The sequence below is a fragment of the Peromyscus leucopus genome, chromosome 18 (assembly GCF_004664715.2).
Source record: "Peromyscus leucopus breed LL Stock chromosome 18, UCI_PerLeu_2.1, whole genome shotgun sequence".
NCBI classification, from domain to species: domain Eukaryota; kingdom Metazoa; phylum Chordata; class Mammalia; order Rodentia; family Cricetidae; genus Peromyscus; species Peromyscus leucopus.
The window spans coordinates 7,601,501-7,622,877 of record NC_051078.1 but is presented as its reverse complement, the minus strand read 5'-3'; the positions used below and the strand labels follow the sequence as shown (position 1 = coordinate 7,622,877).

Below are 21,377 nucleotides of genomic sequence, written 5' to 3'. Positions count from 1 at the left end.
CTGGATTTTGTGTTTATTCCCTTGAGAATGGGGGTTATGTAGTTCTTTGACTCACTCCCACTTGTGGGGGTGGAATTATTGCTGGATGGAGCTCAGAAACTGAGAGTCGCTGCTGATAATGAAATGCATGGACATTGTCCCCAGGCCAGTTTACGAAGGTTTTTCTCCTACTAATCCATTCCTCTTAGAAGTAGAGCCTGAAGTAATGTTTCCATAGAGACAGTGAGAATAGGGGGAAGTGTGCTTTTGGGGTGGAGCCCCGAGCTTCCCAGTGATGGTTCTGAATCTGTATAAGGCTTGTACTCCTGGAGGGAGCAAGAAGGAGTTAGACAGAGTGGACACAACTGGCCATCCATTTCTCTCCTTCATTCCTTTTTAATTGTAGGCAAATGTAGGTAACGTTACACTTACCATCTTAACCATTTTAGGTGTACGGTTTCGTGGCATTCACGTATCTGTGCAACCATCACCCTCACCTATCCCTGGCACTTTTTCATCTTCTCAAAAAGATGTTTCCCACGGTGGTAGTGGTATGTGTTTTTTTATCCCAGCACTTGGGGAGGCAGAGGCAGGTGGGTCTCTGTGAGTTTTGAGGCCAGCTGGTCTACAGAGAGAGTTCCGGGACAGCTAGGGCTATGCAGAGAAACCCTATCCAAAGGGGGGTGGGCGGGAAACATGGAGGAGGAGGAGGAGGAGGAGGAGGAGGAGGAGGAGGAGGAGGAGGAGGAGGAGACGTGTGTGCGAGCGCACTAATTCCCCATTCTGCCTTCCCCTGAGCCCTTGGTAGTCACCATTCTGTTTTCTCTCTCCGTGAGTTGGACCACTCTAGGTAGCTAAAATAAGGGGAAATCTACAAAATCTATTTGTCTTGTTGTATCCACCTTATTTTAGGATTCAGGATAAAGTCTTTGGTTTATCCAGGTTGTGGTGTGAGTCACCTCCGAAGGTTGAAGAACTTTCCATCCTAAACATCTTCCTCCTTTTGTTGACTGCTCACCTGCGAATGTGCACAGGTGCTGTGTACAAACACTTTATTAAGATTCCACCTCCGTTCCTTTTGGATGTCTACCTAGCAGCACAATTTCTGTATAATATGCTAGTTCTGTTTAATTTTTTTTTTAAACTGGCAGTTTTGTTTTCCACTGGCTGCACCATTTTACATTCCCACCCACGATACCACAGCGTGCCAGTTTCTTGTCTTTGCCAGAACTTTTCTGTTCCTTTCCTTTTAGATCCTAAAATATTTGTGGTGGTAGTTCATTGTAATTTTGAATAATGATACCATATTCTAAACCTTTTATTATTTTATTTATATAGGCATATGCACAGTGTGTGTGTGTGTGTGTGTGTGAGAGAGAGAGAGAGAGAGAGAGAGAGAGAGAGAGAGAGAGAGAGAAGGTACCCACAGAGGCTATAAGTGGGTATCAGATCCCTTGGAGTTAGAGTTACAGTTGTTTATAAGCCATGTGATGTGGATGCTGGAGTCTGGATTCTAGCTTCCTGATAAAGCAGAAAGACATCTCTCCAGCACCATGGTACTGTGTGTGTATGTATATATATATGTGTGTGTGTATGTATGTATGTATATATCCTTATTGGCCCTTTATACATTGTGTGTGTGTGTGTGTGTGTGTGTGTGTGTGTGTGTGTGTGTGTGTATGTATGTATGTATATATCCTTATTGGCCCTTTATACATTGTGTGTGTGTGTGTGTGTGTGTGTGTTCATTAGAGAATATCTGTTTGAATCCCTTACACATTGTTTTCATTGTGCCTTCTGTTTTGCTATTGTTGGAGCTCCTCTCTAAAAGGCCCAATGACATCAGTTGCTGTGTACCAAGAAGAGATGCTGGGGATTCATCCGGAGGCATAGACACAAAACTACTCACCCGTGAGGCGTTTACATTTACTGAAAGAAGCAGTTAAAGGTAGAGGGTAGCCTGGCCTGGTGACACACTCCTTTAAACCCAGCATTTGGAAGACAGAGGCAGGTGCGGTTCTCTGAGTTTCAGGCGAGCCCTGGTCTAGACAAGTTCCAGGACAGCCAGGGCTATACAGAGAAAACATGTCTCAAAAAAATAAAAACAAAAAGTAGAGTGACGAAGGGCCAGGGGATGAAGGCTATTGAGAAAAAGGTGGAGTTGGACACTGTGGAAGATAGCAGGGTGGCCGGGGAAGACATCCCTGAGAAGGTGTGGTCTGGAAGAAGAGCATGCTATCATTATGGGCCATTGCAGAGACCTGGATATAAGAGCAGGCCCTGGGTCCTCATGAGTGAGCCAAGAGGCCCCAGTGGTTGGAGCCGAGACGCAGAAAAGCTTTGTCTTGAGAGTGTGATGCAGACTCACGCAGGAGCAGGAAGGTCACCTTTGGGTCTTTGGCTTGTACACTCACTGCACACTTTACCAGCCCAAGATGCTGGATACACTGATTTTTAAAGGTCAGTGATTTTTTTTTTCCCCTGTTTAGAAAACATCCCTTAAGAGTCAGACTCACATATAATAGCACTTAAGGGAGCAAGTGAGAATGTAAGGCCCAGGTTCATAGCACAGTTGCAAACTGTAGCTAATGATAATGTATTCTATGCTTCAAAAAGGCTGGAAGGAAGGACCATCAGTGGGAGACAAATGAGGCCGGCTCCGCCTGCTCCCCTGTGACCCCCTCCCTTCAGCCTGCAGACATATCGATCACCAAGCCAATGAGCTGAGCCCCGGGGTAACATGAGCTCTGGAGCAGGAGGAGAGAGACCACTAAGCTGAGATGGTGTGATGGGGCTGGTGCAAGCAGGATAAGAAACCGGGCTTCTACGGAAGCCTGACGCAGACTGGCCACTGGATGTTGTTTGAATCTTAGATGGTCTTTATAATAAAAAAAAAACCCAGAGCCAGGTATTGGGGTGAAAGCTGAAAGATCAGAGAAGCAGAGTAAGCCACAGCCAGCCTCACCTCGCCAACTCCAGGAATCCTCAGACTGAAATCCTGAGTCCTCACCCCAAGGGTCTCAGCCGAACTGCCTTAGTTCCTGTCTCCTCACGCCTTATATACCTTTCTCTGCCCAGACATCACTTCCTGGGATTAAAGGCGTGTGTGCTTCCCAGGACTGGGATTAAAGGTGTGTGCCACCACTGCCTGGCTCTGTTTCCAGGGTGGCCTTGAACTCACAGAGATCCAGATGGATCTCTGCCTCCTGAGTGATAGGATTAAAGGTGGGCGCCACCACTGCCTGGCCTCTATGTCTAATCTAGTGACTGTCTCTGCCCTCTGATCCTCAGGCAAGTTTATTAGGGTACACAATATATCACTACAACTGGCAGTTTGATGGACTGCTTCCTCGAGAAAGTGACATTTGAACTGTGATCTTGAAAAGTGAACAGGAGAGGGCCAGGTGGTGGTGGCGCATGCCTTCAATCCCAGCACTTGGGAGGCAGAGGTAGGTGGATCTCTAAGTTCGAGACTAGCCAGGTCTATAGATCGAGTTCCAGGACAGCCAGGGCTACACTGAGAAACCTTGTCTTAAAAAATAACAACAACAAAATAAACAAACAATAAACAGGAGGGAGCAGAACTTGGTGATAGATTGTATACCTGTCACGCATACATCGCGCCTATCAGAACCCTGGATTTAATCCCCAGTAAAATAAAAAGAAGTAGAAAATGAAAGAAAAAAAAACAAGTAGTTTAACAAGCCAATATTAGAAAGGAGTGTTTCTGGTTAAAGCAGTGGTTCTCAACCTGTGGGTCGTGACTGTTATTTATTTGTTGGTGTTATTTACTGGGTGTGAGAAAACACGACGAGGTACAACGGAACCCACTCTCGGAGTTTTTATTAGGGAAGGGAAAGGGTGGAGATGGGTAGGCCTACCGAAAAGAAAGAAGGTGGGGTGTACACACTGCCTCTGGCAAGAGGGAGAGAGAACGCGGAGGAGCGGGTGGAGCCTGCTTTTATACGCATGCGTGTATGGGCTTACTGTAGCTACACCACGCATGCGCATAGATTATGTGATCATGCTTTATGCAGATGACTTAGGACGGAAGGCCCTGGAGTGATGAAGCATTTTGCCTGATTGCTGACAGAGCATGCGTGGTCATGTGACTCCAGACGTGGCTAGGAATAATAACAGTGACCCCTTTTTGAAGGTCGAGCGACCCTTCCACAGGGGTTTCATATCAGATCTCCTACAGATCAGATGTTTATATTTACGATTCATAACAGTAGCAAAATTACAGTTATGAAGTAGCAACAAAAATGATTTTTACGGTTGGGGGTCAGCACAGCAGGAGGAACTGAATTAAAGGGTCGCAGCGTTAGGGAGGTTGGGAACCACTGGATTAAAGGAAGGTGCGTAGGTAGAGACAGGTTTTTGTTTTGTTTTGTTTTTTGATTTTTCGAAACAGGGTTTCTCTGTGTAGCTTTGCGCCTTTCCTGGGACTCACTTGGTAGCCCAGGCTGGCCTCGAACTCACAGAGATCCGCCTGGCTCTGCCTCCCGAGTGCTGGGATTAAAGGTGTGTGCCGCCACCGCCCGGCAGAAGAGACAGGTTTTAAGAAAGCCCCTGAGGCAGGGCATGCGCACTTTGGAAAGGAACACAAACCAAATGATAGTAATGGTGAGTAGTTAGGGTCTGAGCCTGGGCCCTGGCAGCCTTAACAAATTGGGCTCAGCCACTCATCTTCAGTAAACCAATTAAAGAGACAAAGTCATGATGGAAAGGTAGAAGATTTGTCCAAGGTAACCACAGTAGAATCGGAGAGGACGGTAACTAGTCCCCCACAACCTCCTCCTTCAGTTCATCTTCAGGGTCCTGACATGAAGTTCAGGTTAGCCAGAGGGGCATGAGTAGACATAACTAAGCAGTCCTGGGCAAAGTATGGTCCTGGCCATCATTGTCTCAGCTTCCGTCCCCTGTAAGGTGGTCTGGCAAGTTGTCCGAATTGTGTGAACTCTCTTCCTTGGAGACAAGCTTCCCCTTTGGCTGGCACGAGGGCTTCAGCTTTTCCTTTCTCCCCGAGTGAGATTCCTGGGGGAGTTCATGTTCCTTTTGGTACTTTGTCTCAATCATTAGATAGTTGCCAGGAAGTAGCCGAGTGTCTCTTTAGAACACCTTCTCTCCTGCCAGGACAATTATAGTAAGACAGGGGCAGCCAGCACCAGACATGACATTTATCAGATGTCGTAATAGGCTGGGACTTTAACGGAGTGGTTTTTAGCCCTGACAAGATGGATTAGGACAACAGTGGTCCAGAGGATACTGGGATGACAGGAGGGTTCTGGACACAGCAGGTGAGAAGTGATGAAAGCTTAAAATGAGGCAGAGATTAAAGCGACAGCCAGAAGAGCTGGTATGAGAAAGAAAAGCCGAAGTGACCAGACCCCTGACTGCCTGAGGTGACGATGGCGGAGGCTTCCGAGAGCGTGCTGGACAGGTGCCTCTGGGAAGGTAAGGGGATGGGCGGAGGTGGTGACTGGAGTGTGAGCAGACTGACTGTACCTTTCCAGGTAGGGAATGTTCTCGAGGAAGGTAGAAAGGGTTGGGGCTGGCAAGCAAGCCTAGAGAGTTTAGATTTCAGGACGTTCCGACCGCAGGAACTAGACCTGAAATGCCGACGATGTATGCCCAGAAAGAATATGAAAGCGAGAAGGAAGAAGGGTGCACATGGAAACGGGTCCTAAATAATCCAAGAGGAAAGATGTCATGGCTCCAAAGGGTGAGTCCATGATCATCCTGGCAGGGAGCATGGTAGCTGGCAGGTAGACGTGGTTCCGGAGCAGTAGCTGAGAGCTCACTGGAAGTGGTGGAAGTCGTTTGAACCCTCAAATCCCACCCCCAGGGACACACCTTCTCCAACAAGGCCACACCTCCTAATCCTTCCCAAAGAGTTCCGCCAGCTGGGGACCAAGTATTCGAATCTATGAGCCCGCGGAGGCCATTGTCATTTAAGGCACCACAAAAGGAGAATTGTTAAGGAAAAAGAAGAAAGAGGTTGTTATTGTGATATAGGTCACACAGAGGTCAAGGAGATACGGATGGGAAAATGGGCATATTGTAAGCCAAAACTGGAACAAGATTAATAACAGTTTCATTGTCTCACATGCAAACAGAGGGCTTAGTGTGGGAGGCCTACCTATTTTTCTGTGGGAGGCCTGCTCCTACTTTTTCCCCAGGGTACTCTTGAGGAGGAAGGAGTGAGAAATATTTAGATAGAATAATAGGGGGGAGAGAAACAGATAGAAACACAGGATAGCCTCGGGAGGGCCTGGATCAATATCCACCAGCCCTCCTATCTCTTCAAAAGGGCTTTTTATAGGAATACCAAGGGGTGGAGCAAAGACCTCCCCCTTGCACAGCCAACTACAGACCCTTCCAATCACCTGGTAACCACACGCATGGTCAAGTCATCCCCTTATGCAGCCCTGCTGGGTAAAGCAAGCTCAGATCTCACTAGGAAACCTCTGTGGGCCTCCACAGTTTAGCAACATAAAGAACCTCAAAGGGGATGTTGTGCCCCCGCCCACTCAATACAAAGGCTTAACCTCTTCCTCCTTTCCTGGCCTCTGTGTCCACAGTGAACTTAATAATACTTGAAGTGCAGGTTTCCAAAAGAGTCCATGTATTATATAATCTGTACAATCTCCTTAGAGACTCGAGAACACCCAAAGATGATTCTCCGATAACATGGACTGTCTAACAGGAGGGAAAAGTAGTATAGCTGTGCTTTGTCAGCAAAGTCAGATCTGCAGCCAAGCTCTGACTTTGTATTTAGGAACATCTCCTACACTGATTGACAACAGAGTTCGTAAGTAACAATGAAATGACTTCTCTCGCTGTAGATAATTACTATCTGCCAGAAATATTTTTTTTCTTGGTTTTTCCAGACAGGGTTACTCTGTGTAACAGTCCTGTTCTGGAACTCGATTTGTAGACCAGGCTGACCTTGAACTCACAGAGATCCACCTGCCTCTGCCTCGCAAGTGCTGGGATTAAAGGTGTGCACCACCACTGCCCGGCCTGCTAGAAAGTTTAAGGAGTTATTTGATTCCATTAATACAAGTAGTCTGCCAGCCAAAAGAAGTCAACTCAAGCCTTTTATTTTCAAATAAATCAACCTTTTGAACCAGGCATGGTGAGGCACACCTTTAATCCCAGCACTGGGGAGGCAGAGGCAGGTGGATCTCTGTGAGTTCGATGCCAGCCTGGTCTACAGAGGGAGTTCTAGGACAGCCAGGGCTATGTAGAGAGATGCTATCTCAGTAAATATTTGGGGTGAATCAAATAATATACCATTACCTTCTGCTACTCTTGACTCCCTAGTGGAGTGCTGTAGAGGAATGTCATCTCCTCTTGGGCTGAAAGCTTGAGAGTGGCGCCTCACTTCTGAGAAGGAGGCCACGGATCCGTTTCAGGTTTCATCTCATGTTAAGTCAGACACCAGAAGTTACAGATGCTGTGTTCGAAAGAAATCGTAAAACATAAAAGAGACCTACAATAAGAAGTGAAAGGAGTGGACAATATTAATAGTTTGAAGAAAATCAAGGGAATAGATACCATTAAATTGGATTACTCTCTCTATGGTGGGTGTAGGTTTCATTTTATTCCTCAATTAACAGTTGGATGATATACTTCCTAAGAAACAAGTAAAACTTCTCTTTAGAAGAATAAGGAAGAGAAGTTTTACACATGATCTCAGCCAAGAGGCCAAGAGGTGGTGGCCGTCCACTGAAGTGCTTGTAAAGGGAAGAGCATTGTCCATCACAAGGGGAGGTGGGCCTTTGCTCATACCTGGACCACATGTGTACAGTGTGCCCATAAAAAGCCACAGAGCCCCCCAAAGGGACAGATGGGCAAGAGATCCTCCTCTGCAGTGTGCAGGCCTCTTAACATCCCTGTGCCTCCAATGCCTGCTCTGTGAACCAAGTGTGGGCAGCTGGGAGGGAAGGGGATCTGGAAACCACATTACCAGGGTCTTTGGGGTGTGGAGAATGATGTGCAGCCTCTCACCCACTACCGAAAGCCTTTCAGTCAACTGGACTGAGATTCAAAGAAATAAGCAGTATTACTGGATTTTCTTTACTGTGTATTTGAAAGGTTTCAGAGAGCTCTTACTTATCATGGAGAGCACCAATGTGTATTAACAAAGACTTCCCAAGGGCTTTTGCTGGGCAGCCCCCCAAGTGTCTAATCCAAGGAATGAGATAAAAAAGAAAAAGAGTGATCCCACCAGATTGCCTTCCAAAGAAGGAAGAAGTTACCCTTATGAACATCTTAAAACCTTACTGTGAAGAAGTACGTGCCAGGCTGGGCATGGCGGCACATTCTCCGCATTGGGAGGCAAAATAGCTGGATCTCTGTGATTTTGAGGTCAGCCTGGTCTACAGAGCAGGTTTCAGGCCAGTCAGGGCTACATAGTGAGAATCTGTCTCAAAAAAAAAAAAAAAGAAATTTACCAAAAAAAAAATGCATGTCTTTATTATCACTCTTGAAATTTTTCTGGATATTGTGGCTAGCACTAGATCAATTGATCTCTCTCTCTCTCTCTCTCTCTCTCTCTCTCTCTCTCTCTCTCTCTCTCTCTCTCTCTCACAAACACACACACACACACACACAGTACTCCTTGTTTGAATTGGGGATCATTTTGAGCCGGAGACTCCCCTTGGAGACACATGCACTCTAAGGTCATTTCCTTAAGAGCACCCTTATGTTGTTTAATTTGGGGAAAGTACATCCAAGTCTGTGTGTTTTGGTGACTGTTAGTTCAGTGTCTGATTACAATAACAGGAGATGGCTGTGTCAGCATCTGGGCAGAGTTCATCAGCAGGGAAGAGAGGGGGCCGATTATCTTTCTCAGCCCAGGACTGGGCAGCAGGGGCCGATGATCTTTCTCAGCCCAGGACTGGGCAGCAGTGGGAATTCCAGGCACGCAGGAGTATACTCCGAGGAGGGGAGAGGGAAATGGAACAGAACACAGGACTGTTACCTCTTCCCCTCAGGTTACCATTGCTTCTGTCTGCTCTCTTCAAGAACTCTTCTGGCCACGGGGCATTCAGATAAAAGCCTTCTGGTCCCCCAGCTCCAGCTCTTTGGCAGTTCTTGGTTCGAGGTGGAGCTTCGAAAACAGTGGGAATGGCCTTTACGTCCCTGTTGGCTTCTTCCTCTTGTTCTGCGTATGTCAAGAAGATGTAAACTTTCTGTTTTATCTGCTTAGATTTTTTTTTCCTTTTCCTTGAGGCAGGAGGGCAGTAGTTTCTTTTCCAACTCTTTACCTATTAGTTCCAGAGACAAAGAAGTCTCTGGGCAGTCGTGGGGCGGGGGGATATGACTTGACCACGGGGTGTTAGAGGATCATTGTCAGTCATTGTGAAGGGACCGTGGCAGTGGAGACCAGGTCCGAGGTGAGGGGCATGTAGTGGCTGAGAACTCATTCAGACTGAGTTCCTCAGCAGCCCCCCCCCCCACTCCCCATGGTAAATCTTATAACGGCAGGAAGCTATTGAATGCTTAAATGGAAGCTTTTTCTCACTATCACATGACAAACAGCATCCTCACTAAGATATAAAAAAAGTATAATTATTTCCCACAACAAAGGAAAGATATCTAAATAACTTTCTTTTTAAAGGGAGGTATAGTAAAAAGTGAACATGTCGAAGGTGTCCGTGGACACCAGAGTGTGGGCCTGAGATGGACTTGCATGGTGTTATTCAATTGCCCTCACCTCTGCCCACTTCCCACTTAGTGCGTTACTGTGAGGTTGAAAGCCCCAGGGATGGAAGGGCTGCTAGAGCCACCCTGGACTCTGCATTGTTGTGCTGGCACTGGGATTTTGAAAACTGGCTGGACACATTTCAGACGTCAAACCAGACAGAGCGGGCGTCTGGGAGAATGCAATCTCCATGTGTCCCCGGTGGGGAACAGTGATGAGAACAGAGAAAGGGAACTGTCCTCCAGGCTCCCGAGGAGCTGTTAGTAAAAGCAACCGGAATATCATTCCAAGTGGGACTGCAGATCTGCACATTCGAGATACTCCTTCCAGGCTGCTGGCATGGCCTCGTCCCATAAATACTGAATCAGTTACAAGGCAGGGAAAAAAAACAAATATCAAATGTGCAGAGTACTGGCATCCAAAGAGATGACACTTTACTCAGGACAGCTATTTCCAGATTAGTAATCACTCCACCATCTGTTAAAAAAAAAATTTTATTTTTGGAATGTATCCTCAATGTATTTAAAAAAAAAAAACTGTTGGGCATGTAATCAGACTATTGTGTATTCATATAGAATATATTTATTTTCCAATCGTAAAAATTAATAAATTTTTCATTGTCAAAGGCAATATTTTAAAGCCATGACAACCAACAGTTAGGTACTATTCGTTGTATGTCGAGCACTGTTCTGAGTGGGTTTTGTAGAGTGACCCACAGTCTTGTGAAGAGCAAAGACCTCTTGTTATTATTAGCTAATGTGTCGGAGAACAACTCATCAGCCACAGCAGCGAGGACACATCCATACTCCAGCTGTCTCTGGAGTTCCCGTTCTCCTGAGCCGCATACAATTGGTTCGCAGACGTGCTTAGGGTATCATTACCAGGAACAGGGCCATGTGGGCATGCTCCGGATTGCTTGTGTGGTCTGTCAGCAGTTCCTTGTACAAAAAAATCTCTAACTCTGTGAGGGAGAATTGAGTTTAAATTTTGCCGATGTCGTCCACCACGCCACATTTAGTGGAGGACCCAGGAGCCCAGTTAACCAAAGTTTGCGCGCGGCGCCACAGGGGTGTCCCACTCCATGCCACACGGGGGCGCCAGTGCCAGTCTCTGGGAAATGGGAGAGCTTGAGTTCTTTTTACTTGAAAATGGGAGAGGATGTCAAGTGTTTCTTTCCCATGCTGACCAGTTGCTCCGACTGCCCTTGCGTGCTCCCTAAGGAGGGCATCCTGCGGGGAGAAGAGGAATGAGTGTGTGAACTTGGAGAACTCGGGGTGAAAAGACACAGCTTCCCTTTCTCTAGGCTGTGTAAGCCGTCGAAGCTCACCCTGGGTTTTCCTGTGCTTCCTGCCTAACTGAGTCAGTGTTTCTGCAGGCAGCGGCCACAGGAACTGTTTGCAATCATACCTGAGCCCCATCCCCACCCCCTCCCTTTCTTTGCCAGCACCTCACGGAGGTGGGCACCTCCTTGGCTCCCCACGGTTCTCACTGGATTTCTGTGTCTGGGGATTTACCAGGATGGCAGAGCACATGATGAGGGAGCCCAGGATGACTTCCGCTGTGCCGGGACCCAAGCAGAGTGTACAGTCTGCTGCTATGAAATTCCTCCAGCTTCCTGTTCGGTGGATAACTTCGTTCAGGGTGGTTTTATTTTTATTAAAAGAACCGAGGACACCTTCAAGCTTAAAAAAACAAACAAACAAAAAAAAAAAACTAACTTTACAGATGAATAGAGGAAAGAAAATAATTTAAAATTTTTTTGTTGTTGTTTTTAGGATTCTCATTTGTCACCTTCTGGAATCTTACGTTATTGGGTGATAGATGGATTCCTTTAATTTTTGTTTGTGTGATACTGAGACTTGAAGGCTAGGCCACCTCATCCATGGCAGACCAGTGTTTTACCACTGAGCCAAACCCCAGCCCGTTCCACAGAGGATAGGTGTGGCTGTGTGTGTGCATAATTACACACAAGATTGATTGTTGTTTGTAGCATGAATCTTAAAAGTTCTTATTAATAAAATCAAACCTGAGGCCAGGTATTGGAGTGAAATGCTGGAAGATCAGAGAAGCAGAACAAGCCACAGCTATCTCACCTCACCAGTTCCTCAGCTGATCTTGTTTCCTCAGACTGGAAGCCTCTGAGTCCTCATCCAGAATGAATCTCAGCTGAACTGCTGCTAGAAGCCTGAAAGCTTAACCAGGCCAAATGTTTAACCAGGCCAAATGCTGCTAGTTTCTGGTCTTCATGCCTTGTATACCTTTCTGCTTTCTACCATCACTCCCTGGGATTAAAGGCGTGTGTCACCATGCCTGGCTGTTTCCAATGTGGCCTTGAACTCACAGAGATCCAGAGGGATTTCTACCTCTGGAATGCTAGGATTAAAGGTGTGAGTGCCACCATTTTCTAGCCTTTGTATTTAGTGGCTGTTCTGTCTCTGACCCCAGATAAGTTTATTAGGGTGCACAATATTTTGGGGAACACAATACCACCACAGTTGTTCTTAAATAATTCAGTATATAGCTTAAATGTTTTATTTTTAAGATATTTTACTTTATTTAAATGTACTTAAATTTTTTTTTTTTTTTGATTCCTAAGCGATTTTTACCAAATTCTACAGTTTCATATGTCAGGAAAAGGCTTTATTCTGTTTTTCTTGGCAAAGTGAATTTGACCAACCCCTGCCTATCACCAACAAAAGCAAGCTAGGCATGAGTTAAAATGTAACATTAAGACAGACGGACGCTCAAGAGCATGTCCCTGTAAAGCGGGAGGGTCTGGTCTTTCAGGTGTGAAATGTCCGTACGAGTAACAGTGACATGTTTACATGCTACCAAGAAAGTGATACAAGGGCCAAGCCACTGACCATCAGGTGACAGTCCGGGACGCATTGCTAGTAAACAGGAAGCAACTTGAAATAAGGCAAGCCCATGCTGGCCTTCGAAGGCTAACTAACTAATGGACATTCGTGAGGTCCCCCAGAGCTTTGTGATGATGGGAAATTTGAAGGACTGGGTCCAGTCCTACCCCTTCGGCACTCCAGCAGCATTGCCGGAACTGCCTGTACCCCAGTTTGAACACTGATAAAAATGAGGTAACAGTGACCACTTTATGGTTGTTAGCCTTAGTGAGGTTCATGGGGGCGCCAACGATATCTTCTGAACTGAGGCTTCCCCAAGGGGAAGTGACTGAGGAAGAACGGAGGTGGGGTGAGAGGACCATCCAACTGTGACAGAAGGTACAGCAAGGTGCGGCTGGGCCTCCCGGCTGCTCAGTGTCCCCCCACCCCCGACAGTGAGTACTGATAGGGGTGGTCACCCCAGCTCAGATGTACTGTTTCCTCTGTGTGATGGACACGGCGCTGACGTTTATTGTTTCTATCACCACACGGTCCAACTCTTTTTCTTTGGGTGAATTGTTTTATTATAACGTGCTAAGGATATGTCTAGCCACAGTCCATCACCAATAGCTGTCTATCTTTCCTCATTGCACCCTGGGTGGGCCACACATTTTACATGTTGACCACTCCAGCGGCACCGGGCGGCTCCTCTCTAAAACTCATCTCAGTTACGTGGTCCCCTTGCAGACTGTGAACATCAGAACTTGGCAAGTCTGGCATCTTGTTCTCAGCTCTTGGCTATAAATGTCCAATGCAGAATCCGACACATTGGAGAGAAAACTCTGTGGCGTGTCTTAAATCCTTGCTATCTGTGCCTCAGTTTCACCTTTTCCTCTCTTTACCCTTTGCATTTTATGTAAGGAGAAGGGTGCTGAGAGAAATTAGGAAATTTGTCCAGCTGGCCATGGTGGCTCCTGCCTTTAATCCCAGCACTCCAGAGGCAGAAGCAGGAGTCGTAGAATATTATTTTAAGGTGTGTTACTTCTGTTTATGTTGCATTTGTTTAACTCTGTGAAGCTGTGTTACTCTGCCTGTCTAAAACACCCGATGGTCTAATAAAGAGCTGACCAATAGCAAGGCAGGAGAAAGGATAGGTGGGGCTGGCAGACAGAGAATATATATATATATATATATATATATATATATATATATATATATATAGAGAGAGAGAGAGAGAGAGAGAGAGAGAGAGAGAGAGAGAGAGAGAAACTGGAGTAAAGAGAGCTAGGAGCCAGAGAAGGAGGAAGACCCAGGGGCCAGCCACCCAGCTACACAGCAAGCCAAAGTGAGTAAGATTTACAGAAGTTAGAGAACAGGAAAAGCCCAGAGGCTAAAAGTGGATGGGATGGCTAAAAACTAAGCCAAGTTAAGGCTGGGCATTCATAAGTAATAATAAGCTTCCGTGTATGATTTATTTGGGAGCTGGGTGGCAGGCCCCCAAAAAGAGCAAAAACCCCGAACAACAATAAAGGAGGATCTCTGTGAGTTTGAGGCTAGCCTGGTCTATATAGTGAGTTTCAGGATAACCAGAGCTACAAAGTTAAATGCTATCTCAGAAAGAAAGAAAAAGAAAGGAAGGTAGGAAGGAAGGAAGGAAGGAGAGAGAGAGAGAGAGAGAGAGAGAGAGAGAGAGAGAGAGAGAGAGATTTACCCAAGATTATACACTAGTAAATTCCAGACCCTAGATTTGTCTATGGCCTTTCTACGTCATAGCATATCAAAGAGATATAATTTGTTTTGTTTTATCTCATTCTAAATTTTTCACTTGAAATGGCCTGAATATTTTACCTGATTTTTATTTATTTTATGGCAGTATTGGGGATTTATTTTATAGCAGTATTGGGCCTCATAAATTCTAGGCAAGCTACAGCCACAGCAACTTTCTAATCCACCGTGGCAGGTTGGGATGCTCACATCCATGACAAAGTCATCACTGAGCTGTTAGGTAATGTGAAACTTGAGGCCACATTTGTTTACTGTAGAACTGAAAGCTGGTGCATAGAGCCCAGGGCCAAGCTGAGGAGGCAGGTGCTCCTCCCCCTGAAATGGACAGTACCTTTGCTGGTGAGCGGGTGTGGGCAGCGGAGACAAAGGATGCCGCCCGGAGCTGTGGCATCCGCTCCTTTCCTCCTTATCCATGGGTGAGCTCAGCGGGAAGAGAGCAGCTGGATAGAGAGCACAGCTGTCTGTCCACGTGCATTAGACCATCAATTTGCTGGTTCAGCAGCAGGGTACAGGCCAGGACAAGCAGAGCAGCCAAATGGGAATGAGACCCGTGGCTTTGAAAGTCTGTGATCTCCAACAGTTCAATGTGCTTGGGGAGTGGGGGGGCAAGAGTGTTAGTGCCTTTTTTAATACAGACACGGAGAGGGGAGGGTCCCAGGAAGTATGTATGAATGTGCTTCATATGGATCATGGACGACAGTGAGGTTCTACCATGGCCATGTGGCTTTGGGGGTCCATGGAGTCCCTTCGAGATCTTGGGACCTCGAATACAACTGCAACACACCTCGCCTGAGAGCTGAGAGAGAACGGGTCTGGGTAACAATAGTGAGCGCAAGTCAGCTCCAGGTCATGAGTGAGATTGGTGTTGTCCTGGTGGCCTTCTCAATGTGAAGGGTCTTGCACAAAATTCTTCTTTCCCAAGTCTCCTTTGAGGGAAAAAAAAAATGGATGCAGAAGGATTTGTGAGTTGTGCATCAGTGGCCCTGGGCCCTTTGGGGTGTTTGATGAATGAACAAAAATCCCTTTTGTTCTGCCCTTCTCTCCTGGTTATGAGGCTGTCAAGAGAGAACGCTACTCTGCCCCAGGGAAGGGCTATCCAGACCAATAGGACCTGACCTCTCCCTCTTGGAGACCATGGTGATGGCCAGCAGGTGGCTTGGGTCTCTTTATTGGTTTTTAGTGGTTGGTCAACTACCTGGTTGGTGTCTTGTCTTCCTCTTTCATAAAGGAAAAGGCTCCTTTTAGTCACAGACAGTCCACATAGGGTAGTGTGGCTGCTGCCTCTGAGCAGGCACATTCCCTACGTGCTTTCTCTTAGCACAGCTGCAAGGACCCCAACTTTTTGTGCAGCCCTGTGATACTTAGCCCAGACTCAGCAGCATTATGTTGGGATTTTTCTTGTTTTGTTTGTTTCAATTATGATGCTTGGGGATGTATCTATGTCACAGGTGGGGGCGGGGTGTGCATGGGTGAGTGCAAGTACCTATAGAATCCAGAAGAGGGCGCCAGAGCCTGTGGAGCTGGAGCTACCTGTTGGCGGGTGCTGGAGAAGCGATAATGCTCTTAACCACTGAGCCATCTCTCCAGCCCAAGATTTATGTTTTTGAATGCAGTGAATTAATAAAACAAATAGGGCAGGCAAGATAGCTCAGCACGTAGACGTGCTTGCCATTCAAGCCTGACAGCCTGAGGTCCATCGCCCATAAAAAAAAAAGCCTGGTACAGCGGTGCACATCTGTCATCCCAGTACCCTCAGGGCAAGATGGGAAAATCACGTGGAAGTTCACAGGCCATCACACAAACACAGTCACACAAGGCAGCAAAAACAAGGGAGACCCTGGCCCAACAAGGTCGGAGGAGCGAACCAGCGCCCCAACGTTGTCCTCTGGCCCCCACATACACACTGTGGCATCCGTGCACCCTTTCTTATGCACGAACTTCCCCGAAGCTCTCAGCCCGAGCCTCACAGCTCCAAGAACCTCTTCCTGTACCTCTGGCCTCCTGTTGAGTTGAGTGATTTCACACTGGATTATTAAAATACCAGGCTCTCTCTGTGTAACAGCCCTGGCTGTCCTGGAACTTGCTCTGTTGACCAAGTTGGCCTCTACTCACGGAGATCTCCTTGCCCCGGCCTCCCCAGTGCTGGGACAAAAAGGCGTGAGCCACCACCGCCATATTGGTGAAATTATTAAGGCCACTCCACGTAGTTAAAAGGCAGGTTTATTTTGTGGGGTCACTTACAAGTGAAGGGATAGGTTACAGGGTCTGGGAAAGGTGTGGCTCAGTCCGGCGGTGTTCTCTGGAGAACTCTGCTCCGTCTACCTTCAGCGTCCAGGGTCCAGGAACCAAGAGAGCCAGCACATCCAGATCTTCAGGGTCCTCTCTTGGCCCCGTCTTGTAGGCATGACAGTTACCGAAGCCTCAATGGGGGTTGGAACTTCCAGGTCAAAGCTGGAATGGCTACCCACTACACCGCCCAGCATGCCTGATACTTTTACGACCAATCTTGTGTTACTACTGTCTACTGTAGTGTTTATCGTATGCATCTTATGCTTGTGTGTTCTAGGGGTATTTGAAGACAGGGTCTCAACTCACCTACCCGTTCATCTCGGCATTCCGAGTGCTGGGACCGCCGCTGTCCACTGCCATGCCTAGCTTGCGTGTATAATTTAGTTGCATGGTTTCTAAAACTGCTCGTCTCAAAGAACTCAGAACATTGGCAGAACGGAGGCTTGGTGGGTCCAAGGGTTTGTCGTGCGGGCACGAACGCCTGTTTTCAGATCACCCGCACTCACATAACAGCTGGGTGTGCCTTCATGGGCGTGTGACCCCAGCCCTGGAGGGACGTGGAGACAGGGTCTTCGGCTCAGCCGGGGGAGCTAAAAAGTGAGCTCTGGGTTTCTGCAGCCTTCGGGCGCGGTGAGAGAGGATCTGATGCCGCTGACCTTTGCACAACCACGCTCACACACACAACAGACACACACTCTGATTGATTAAAAATCAGTCTTTTGAAAAAGTTAAGATGGACATCAATAGAAGATACCCTGTGTCAATCTCCGGCTTCCACATTTAGCTCCATGTGCGAGTTCACGCACACCCACATGTGTACACACACACACACACACACACACACACACACACACACAGAGTAGCCCCTGGCATGACTAAGTCCATGATAGAGGAAGGAATACAGACTGCACATAGTTGGGAAACTGGGGGGGAGGGGGGGCAGCGGCGGACATCGGGAAAACGCATTGTTAGTGGTTGCATGTTGTGGGGACTGGACTAGGCTTCCCGGGTAGTGGAGAAGCGTGTCTTAAGAGCTCAGGATGTAGCAAAGGACAAAGGGAGCGTTGTCTCGGGGTAAGGGCACTGATGGAGGAAAACACTTCTTCCCACCACTTTAGGAAAGGGCTTTCTCCGGGCGCCAAGGCCAAGCCTAGTCTGGGACTGCACCGTCCCTCTGGGAGGTGAGCAGTTAAATGTTAAAGCCGGACTCTTCCTATAGTGCTACCTTTTATATGGAATTGTATCACAAACTCTAGGCGCCTAGTTACAGTTACATCCTTTCCTCCAAGCGGTGACCTAGTTGGTGGCTGATGATTAGACCTCCTGCCCTGGGTGGGGAGGCTGGGACCACTTCATCCCATGGGTGTTGGTAACTTCATCCCATGGGTGTTGGTAACAGCAGTGACTAACTCGAGGGCCCTGTGTTTGCTTCCATTATTGTCAGACCAAAGGTAGACATCCAACTGGAAGAGCGTGGCCCGGCGGAGGCTGCGACCCAGGTCCTCACTTCTCTCCTGTCCCCTCCTCTCTCTCTCTCCCCCCAGGAGTCCGAGGGCATCTCCTGCCACTACTGGTCCCTGTTCGACGGCCATGCGGGCTCGGGGGCCGCCGTGGTGGCTTCGCGGCTGCTGCAGCACCATATCACCCAGCAGCTGCAGGACATCGTGGAGATCCTGAAGAACTCCGCCATCCTTCCCCCGACCTGCCTAGGGGAGGAGCCCGAGAGCACGCCGGCCCATGGCAGGACCCTAACCCGCGCAGCGTCGCTCCGTGGAGGCGTGGGGGCCCCCGGGTCCCCCAGCACGCCACCCACGCGCTTCTTCACCGAAAAGAAGATCCCGCATGAGTGTTTGGTCATTGGGGCCCTGGAGAGCGCCTTCAAGGAGATGGTATGTATCCTGGACACCTGGGGTAGCTCAGTCCAAAGCGGTCTTGCTGGGAAGGATGTCCCTGAAGTGGGCGGGGTCTTCCTGCCTCCTCCCTCTGGCTCGCAGGCTCATCTCTCTTCTGCCACAGGCTTATTAAAAAGGTCACGGCCAGATACAGTTTCTGGAGTGACTGCCAGCAGAAATTAAGACCACGAGAGAGGGCGAGCATAGGTCTCCCTCCACGTATTATTCCTGCTGTTTCATGAGACTCCTGTTGACACCACCTGGTACGGAATATGAGCACCACGGCCGCCATCTGTTCCACACATATGTACAGAGTCCAGGTGTTGGGGAAACCATGTTCAGCAAAGTACCCTGCCGTACCCTTCCTTTTAAAACGGGCGCAGGCTGGTGTGGCATGCGCAGTTAAAGCCCAGCTCTTGGAGGCAGAGGCAGGCAGATCTCTATGAGTTTGAAGCCAGCCTGGTTTATGTATCAAGTTCCAGGCTAGCCCAGGCTACACAATAAATCCCTGTCTTTAAAAAAAAAAAAAATAAAAAAAAAAAAAATAAAGGAGCCTGGAGGGCAACTGAGGGGAGGAAAGAGGGGCACGTGGCTTGGTTTCCCAGGGCCTGGACTCCTTTATGCTCTGCTCGCTATCTGAGTGGGGTCTGGACAAGGAATTCAGCATCCTGCATGTTGGCCTGGATCCTGGCAGGACTGCCATGGATGCTGTATCCCATGTGACCTCCTCCCAACTCTGACTCCAAGGCCTTTTACTGAGGTGCATGTTGTGGTTCCAAAGATGTTCTTCTCTCAGCAGCAAGCTGTGTATGGGCAAAGAGTATGGGCTACCTAAGGGTGTTTGGAAGGACTTGCAGGAGGCCAGAGGGCAGTGTTTTTAAAACCTGAAGATTGGAATGTGATGGTAAACCCATTCCGTGACGCATGGGTGGCTAGAAACACGTCACCTGAAGTGCGTGTCCACCCTCATGGTCTGGGACTTAAGACTGTGCTCTACACCCTACTCAGAGGAGAAAAGTGAACGTAGTTCCTGATTTGTTTATAAGGAGCAACATTCATCTATTAATACCTCAAATTTGAGACTCCAGCTCATCCCTTCTTGGTTTGGTTTCATCTCTGAACACGTATACTTGCCCTTTGGTTAGTGCGGAGTTTAAAATGCACCCCCTCTGGAAAAAGATGCTTTAGGGGGAAAGCCGGGAGTCGAGGTAGAAAAGTTGACTCCTGCAGAGACTTAGGGTAAGAAGACTGTCCATCCCTCTGGCTGGTGTAGACGCTCAGGTGTTGGTGAGTCCGACCAGGCAGCAGTGGTGCACAGGACTCTGAGCATTTAACAGAGGCGACAGTTTGGCAGTGACCTGTCCCTGCAACGGAGAAGGACTCAGAAGATGGGGGCTTGGAGAGGCGGGGGCGACACCCTGGGATTCTTGTTTCCATCTGTGGCGGCTGGGGCTACAGACCATCTTTGGCCTGCAACTACTGTCTTCTCAACTCCACCCACTAGAGGGCAGTGTCACATTGCCGAAAGCCTCCCTAGCAGCAGCAGCAGCAGCAGCACTTGAAATGGGAAGCTTATTCAGATAAATACCTAAGAAGGAGCCCAAGGTTTGTCTTTCCAGGTTTTTCACATTAGGCAGTTCACTGCCTGAAATTCCCTGCGAAAACAGTTGTATGTGCGCTTGTGCGCATGTGTGTGTGTGTTTGTGTGTGAATAGATACGCCACTTCAGTTCATTCAGTAAATATTTGCTGAGAATCAACTCTTTGTCAGGCTTGAATGGGAGTAGAACATAGAATAAAAATAGAAAAAGTCAGGCATTCAACAAGTGAAATACAGGAGCAAGAGAGAGAGGGAGGGGTGGTAGGAGGTGTGAGTAGAGCTCAGGAGAGCAGGCAGGCCGAGCCGTGCTCCACCGTGGAATCTGTCTAAGCTCTGAGACATGCAGGAACTCATTATCTAATTAGGGGGACAATTATTCTTCCCATCACCTTAGCATGTGACTCGGATTTCCTGGGGTTCGTCTCCTAGCCAGACGATTGACAGGCCCAGCTGGATTTGCTCCTGAGGGAGTAGAAAGTAGTATGGAATGTTCACCTTTGGAGCAGATCAAACAAGAGCTCTTGAGGGCAGGGGGCTAAGGAAGTTGTGTTGCGCCCCCCCCCCCACTGTTACTGGGGAGAAAGGATGCTGCCCATTCCACAGTGTCTTTAAAGGCTATTAATTCCTGTGGCAGCGTGCCATGCATATCTCAGTTATTTTGGTGTTCTAAATAATGCCAAAGGAAGTAATACAGTGGATGACAGCAGTCCAACATAGATTTGGAAATCCCAGGCCGGAACAAGGAGCACCTGTCGCTAGGGCACATGGGTGGTTTTCACAAAGTGTAGACTAACAGAAGGAAAAAGAAGAAAGCGTGCTCTGAACAAGAGGTGGTGACGGCAATTCCAGCAGGTGCTGTGTGCTCCTCTGAGACGGTGTCTTTGCATCTTGGATGCTCGGGTCGCCTGCACCACCATGTGAGATGGATGGGGAAGGTGACCTCCGACCGCTGGCCTGTCGTTCTGTCAGGGATGGGTTTAGCCTTAAACCCCTTTGTTGAATCCCATCTTGGATCTGACTTCCTACCGGGAAGGCCGTGTAGCCAGTTGCTCCTGTTTCCACCGTGGAAAACAAACTGTGGCCTCCTAGAAGAATCTCAGAAACTTGGCCACTGATTGCTTGGGATGAGCATCAGAACTGACAGTATAGAGGCAGAAACAATGCCAGGACCCTCACATAATGGCCTGGAGATTACTGTCGCCTCCTATAAAATCGTTTTTCTTCCCTGCTTCTGGTAGTCGGTTTGGGGGGGGGCGGATTTTCTGTCTCAAAGCAAAATTT

The 21,377-nt window shown here is 48.0% G+C and overlaps 1 protein-coding gene across 2 annotated transcripts in view; it reads left to right on the top strand.

Annotated features, from left to right (window-relative positions):
• Positions 1-21,377, top strand: part of Ppm1h (protein phosphatase, Mg2+/Mn2+ dependent 1H) — a 271,465-nt gene that overhangs the window by 117,413 nt on the left and 132,675 nt on the right. For both annotated transcript variants that reach the window (XM_028869590.2, XM_037196732.1), the window contains exon 3: positions 18,150-18,494. In XM_028869590.2, coding sequence (XP_028725423.1) covers positions 18,150-18,494 — 345 coding nt within the window. The remainder of the gene's footprint in view (positions 1-18,149; positions 18,495-21,377) is intronic.